We start from the raw sequence: 5,892 nt of genomic DNA, 5'->3' as shown, positions 1-5,892 counted from the left end.
AAAACATAAGGGAGCAGACGGCGGCGGGAGCTTAGGTCCGCGGTTATGGTAATGGTGGTTGTGGTGGACGACGTCGGTCGCCCGGTTTGGCCAGACACAGGGCGGGCGTGGGGCAGCGGGTGTGAAAAGAGTGGGAGTGTGGGTGGGGGTCTAACCGGGAGATCCATGATGCCCAATGTGGCCCCCGTCCATCGATTCCCGCCGGCCTTGCCCTGCTGTTCTTGTCTGGCAGGGGGGAAGATGGAGAAAAATCTGGCGCGGGCTCGTGTTCAATCGAGCGCGACCATGGAACCAGAACCCTGCCGTCTCCATCCTGCACTGCCGTCGTCGGTGCCGCCCATGTGTGTGTGCGTGTGTGTGCGTGCTTGCATAACGAAGGGGAGAATGGACAACAAAGACGAAAGGAGAAAAAGCCAAGTCTCGAATCCCCCTGTTGCTGTCATCAGCCATCAACTCCCGTGTCACCCCCGCCTGTTATGCCCTTTTTTTTTTTTTTTCCTATTCGGCTCTCGTTGCCTTTCCACCTCAACGGCTGTCAAACTTGCCGCCGCCTGGCCGCCCACTCACCCACCCACCCACCCCCTCAACGACTGGCTGTTGCTGGTCCCCCAAAAAAGCGGGCACCCTTCCCAGCGTTCCGGGTTTCCCACAAGCGAACCGCAGCCCGCCGCCCACTCCCTTGCAGCAACGCGAAGGCCGGGCCAATAGCCTACGGGGCCTCGGCAAAGTGAATAGTCTCGTCGTATTGGGGGCCATCGAGTTGGCGGCGGCAGCACAGCACAGCGGCGAGGAGCCAGATCTGAACGCGGCCGAGCAGGCTTGCCTGGCGGGAGGGGGGCGGCGGCGGCGGCGGGGGACAGCCGGGACGAGCTTGGCATGCTGCAGGCCGTGTTTAAAAATAAACCCGGGCTTCTAGAATAGGAAGCACACCGCCGGGTGCGGCAACGACGGCGGAGCGATTTGAAGGGATAGGCGATAGGCACGCTGGAGGAAGGGTTGCTTGGCCCACCTCTGCTGCTCCCCCCTCCCTGCCTCCCTCCCTGCCTCCCTCCCTACTTACTGTATGCATAGAGAAGAGAGAAAAGCAACGAGGCTTGATGCGGTCATGGGCGGACGAGTAATGGAGAGGCGGTCCTGTCAACCCGGGCGGGCCGGCCAGCGAGATGAGATTGTCTGGCAAAACTGGGTGCTGACCTCCGCGCACCCGGGAGGGGACGTATCTACTGTGGGCCACCCACCCACCCGGGCTACCCACCCCAAACTGCTGAGGACCGCCGATTGGCCCTGGCATGAGCGAATCCTTCGATCCAGGAATGCTGGAGGAGGAGGAGAAGGGAGGGAGTGCGTGTCGACGACGATCATCACCACCGCCTAGCGTCACAAGGCCACAGGGCATATTCCGTAGAGGGAAATTCTCCGGCTCTTTTGGGCCCTGCCATCGTACGATGTCGCCCTTCCTCATTGAATCTGATCGGCCACCGTCCCAAGCCACTCTGCGGACTAAAATTTGCGCTAGGATCAGCCTCCTCTTGTCGCGTGCATCCACTCGGACCTCAGTCCTGTTTTGCCTGCCGCTGGTTTATGACGTATCACAATTGAATGGCAGGTTTTATTTTATTTTATTAAGTACCGGGGCATTTGCTATTGAGAGAGGGAGAGGAGAGTTTATGCATTTACAGGTTGCAAACCATTTGTGTTGCAACTGGCCGAGCACCAGTACAGGAAGAAGATTGGCCTCCAGTTTTAGTATGATTCAAGGTGTGCGTAACGTTGAGTCGTGATGATGGCGGACGGGTTTCCCGCTTGTTGGGGCACGGTTTCCGAATGAGCCAGTCAAAGGCAGCGGACTCCATTCCGACTTCTGTCAACGACCGAGTCGCGCATTCTGTCACCGCTGAGTTGCCGAAGCCTCTCTAATTCTAAAAGCAAAGGAAAAAAGGAAGACATACGGACGGCGCTATACGCAGGCTAACCGATCATGATCTCAAAACTGCTGGTCCGTCGCGCAAGCTACTGCAGGCTTATTCCCGTAAGCGACCGATCGAAAAGGGCTCTGCCGCCAGGCTCGCATGCCGACCAATCAGCACGACCGCCTGCAGCCGGAGCCATGCTTCCCAAAGAGTCAGCTGCCACAGCGCTGGCTGTGATGTGCATCGAGGTCTTGCCAGGTGCGGAGGGTGGGGTTGCGTGCAGCAAGGGGGAGGGAGACGTGGACGGCGTGGCGGTAGAAGAAGAAAAACTAGGACGATCCTCCTTGATCCTTCCTTGCTAGTTCACACCGCGGCCGACTGCCTTCGGACCAGGGATGTCCCCCGAGCGCCAGACGGGGCTTCATTTGCTGCTGTCAATGCCCATCGTCCTGCCACGATGATGCTGCCATGATGATGCTGCCGCACGATGCGTATCTGGTTTGCAGTTTGCAGCGGTACTTTCCGCATCTCAATCTGGCAGTTGCCCAGATTCAGATCCCGTTCCACAGCACCCCAAACGAAAAACCCCCACAGTTTGACAGAGGCCAAAAGGACAGAAGCAGTAAAAGAGAAAACACACTTTCCTTGTCTGGTGATCACGATAATCCTCCTGTTGTTCCGCATCCAAGTGCCCCCAGGGGTGACGCCAGCCCACGAGGCCAGCGTCAGGCGCCCACGGGAGACCAGGCCCTCTCCCCCAATCCCTATCCCCATCCTCCATCCCCCTTGTCCCAACCACTGACAGCATCAACCCAGTCCACACCACCACAACCCCCTCCCAGGCCGAGATGACAGGCTGGGCGATCGCTTTTCTCGGATGCAACAACAGGGCCGATCTTGACTGGACGAGCAGGGGGAATCACCAAACCCCCATCCTTGGGAGCCAGCCCCAACGACGAGGAAGCCAAGTCGACCGTCATTGACGCCAACCAACACCACCACCGCCACCACCACCCCCCCCGCCTCAATCTACTGTGTGGAGGGTGTGCTTCGGGTGACAGCGCCGCACGACGACAGGACCTCAAGGGCCGGCGCGGCTGTCCCGGCTTCTTTTTTTTTTTTTTCCCTGTTCGTTTTGCACGTATTGGGCTAGGTGGCCCAGTCTGACTGTGTACGCGACGCACTTAATCTTGCCCCAAGTGGGAGGAGCCGAGCCATCAATCGTCGATGGGAGACCAGGGGGGGCTGGAGGAAGGCAGGTGATGAACAGCCCGCCCGCCCACTTCCCAGTGATTCCACATTCCCATCCGCGTGCAACCATGGGACCGTTTTCATGCCCGCCCTCGAAGGCCTAAAATTCCAGGAGCGGTTCGCGACTCTGGCGCAAAGCTCACCGTCGTTGCTCTGGCGGGCGGAGCAGATACGGGGCGACTGAACACGCCAGAGTTTGGCTCTCATGTGGGCCCTGAGATTGTGATCGGTCCTCCTTTTGCGAACGCCATCTGTGCTATTCCTGGTTTGTTCCCGGGTTGCTGGGAACGACCGTCACCTCGTCTCAGATGATGGGGACTGGCAACAAAACAAATTAAACAAAAGCAAAAGAAGATGGCGACTCCCGAGGCTCTACCGCTTAATGCCGGCTCGACATACTGTGTATTATCAATAATATTGCTTGACAACCGACTCAAGGCAGGATTACGTAGCTAGTTTGGGTACCAAGATGCCACTTTGAGACAGGGCAAAATGTTTCATGGGATACAAACACCCAAGACGAGAGGAGTCAAGGGCGCTCGCAGCAGCCCAGATCCGAGCCGACCTTGACAGCCGATCGAACCGTGGTCCCCTATCCCTACTAGGCCGACGAGGGGCGGCTTGGGCGACTGTTGTTGGCCCCCTTTGGCCATTTAGAAGCAACATCCACGGCAGCGCGCTCGTTTCTTGTTCCCTCACCGCCCTCGCCATTTGAGCAGGATCGTCCCGCTAGCCAGTTCTTTGGGTGCCAGTCCTCGATTCCCTCTTCCATGCCTTTCGGTTCGGGCCAGGGGAGGGGAGGGCGCCTTGCAGCGTGTGCCCCTGGTGTGGTGACGAGAGCCCAAAGAGGCATGGAGGGGGGAATATCAAATTTTCTTCGTCTTGCTCCCGGTTGACGGTTACGATAAGCCACGTACATATTGCAGCCTGGCTCGGCCACCCGGCTCTTCTTGCCCTCTGGGGAATGAAAATGAAAACTCCCTCCCAAACCCCGAAAAGGATCGACAATGCTGAGCCCCAGGTTTGGCAAGGTCGCCAAGAAGGAAGATTTACCGCTGTCATTTGGACTGCTGTTATATGACCGGTGTGGGTGAGGCATGTGGGTAGGTACGTACAAGGCAGATATCTAAGTTTTTGGGATCCATATCGCGCGCCCGAATGGGTGTGGGCGAAACCGAAAAAAAAAAAGATTGCCCGCCCAAGCGTATGGTCCATCGGCATCTCGGAAGATGCCAAGCTACAGATGGCCGATTTGACAGTCGATTCCCGCCAACCTCGAGGATTAGACAGGTCTTGCTTGCGGGCCATCACGTCCGCTTAGGGGGGGAGGACCCACACGTCAAGTTGTCTGACAGCAAACACAGGACGATACTTTCCGTGAACCGTAAAGCAAGGAGCCAAGGAATGGAAACGAAAAGGGTGCAAGATAATAATGAAAAATCGGACCAAAGGAACGACGTGTCGACCGGCAAGATGAGGCCGAACAAGCGAGGGAGCCTCACCTGTCTTGGGGAGGAGGGCAAGGGGGTGGAGTCACGTGGTGGTACAGCATCATCACATTTAGCCTTGCTGGGGGTGGTATCGGCCGGAAATGACTGGCTGCTTGCTGCTGCAGTACTAGAAAAAAAGAGACCTGGAAAGTTACGGTAGAGGGTATCTGTCACGTCCCCTTTGCGTCCATGGGGAATGCTTTGCTACGTAGTACTGACCCCATCGTCAATTTGGGGAGGAAGCAACAAGCCTCGGGACTGACTGACAGCTTCAACCTCCCCAGCCTCCTTTCCCTCCTTCTCGTTGCCACCCTCCTCGTCCAAGAAAATGCCGTGATCGCCGGCATGTCGGAAGCATGAAAGGGGGAATGACAGGTCATATTTGTTTTTGGTGTCCTCGCGGCTGTGCGACGAACATGTGCCGCCGCCGCCGCCGGTCCGGTCGTGGTGTCAATATCTCCACTGGCGAAACCTGCGCAGTTGAGGCTGGCTGCATTACCATATTCAGTTGTCTCACCTCGCCTACGACACGCCCCCTGTGTGGATTGACACACGCCACGGTTTCCGGGTTGGGTAAATCTATCGCTGGAGCCTCTTTTTTTGCTTTTTTTTTCTCCTGTCTTCTCTTGCCTTGTTCGTCCTCGGCTGACGCCACCGTCTGCCCGAGCGCAACGCCCAATTCACTACCACCCTCGCCCTGTCTTCTCGTTCGGGAAGTGGAGACGCAACATGTCCATCACATCATATTTGCACGAGGCGGACTGGGCTGGCTTTCTGCTCAGCTGCGTCCCTTGCGTCCCTGCCTACCTACCTACACACCTTCGTACCCTTATCTACCCGAACACCCGCCCGCTCCATCTTCTGCCTGCCACACGTGTCTGCATAAACGAGAGAGAGGGCGCTTGTTATCTCCGCGGGCTCTCAAGCCTGGACCGGATGCGTACATACAAGGCTGATCCCTTCCCAATCCCCCTCCTTCGAGGGGGGTTCCCGAGAGTCCGGAGGGGGTCCTATCGAGTCGTGCAGGCCAGTGCGGTAAAGCTTCGCGTCCGCGTTGGCGGTGGCGGCGGAACCTCTCCGCCTCTGCCGCTCGTTTCCCTTTTCGTGCCTCGCCTGTTCCCGCCAGCTGGTTTTGCTCATGTCTGCGTCATTGGTCTCTAGACGATCCTATTCCTCAATCTACCCCTTTTTTTTCTTTTTTCCTTTTTTCTTTTTCCTTTTCTTTTCTTTCTTTCTTTCTT

At 57.3% G+C, this 5,892-nt stretch overlaps 1 protein-coding gene across 1 annotated transcript; it reads left to right on the top strand.

Moving 5' to 3' along the window:
- Positions 1-168: 168 nt before the first annotated feature.
- On the top strand, positions 169-955 carry GGTG_07029 (hypothetical protein; the record flags this gene model as incomplete). Its single annotated transcript, XM_009224853.1, has 2 exons — positions 169-343; positions 618-955. 2 exons carry the CDS (start codon positions 169-171, stop codon positions 914-916), a joined length of 474 nt encoding a protein of 157 aa, XP_009223117.1. The 3' UTR covers positions 917-955.
- Between the last annotated feature and the right edge of the window lie 4,937 nt (positions 956-5,892).

The sequence above is a fragment of the Gaeumannomyces tritici genome, assembly GCF_000145635.1.
Source record: "Gaeumannomyces tritici R3-111a-1 unplaced genomic scaffold supercont2.3, whole genome shotgun sequence".
NCBI lineage: Eukaryota > Fungi > Ascomycota > Sordariomycetes > Magnaporthales > Magnaporthaceae > Gaeumannomyces > Gaeumannomyces tritici.
The sequence above is the reverse complement of the archived record's forward strand: the minus strand, read 5'-3'. Positions and strand labels throughout refer to the sequence as shown.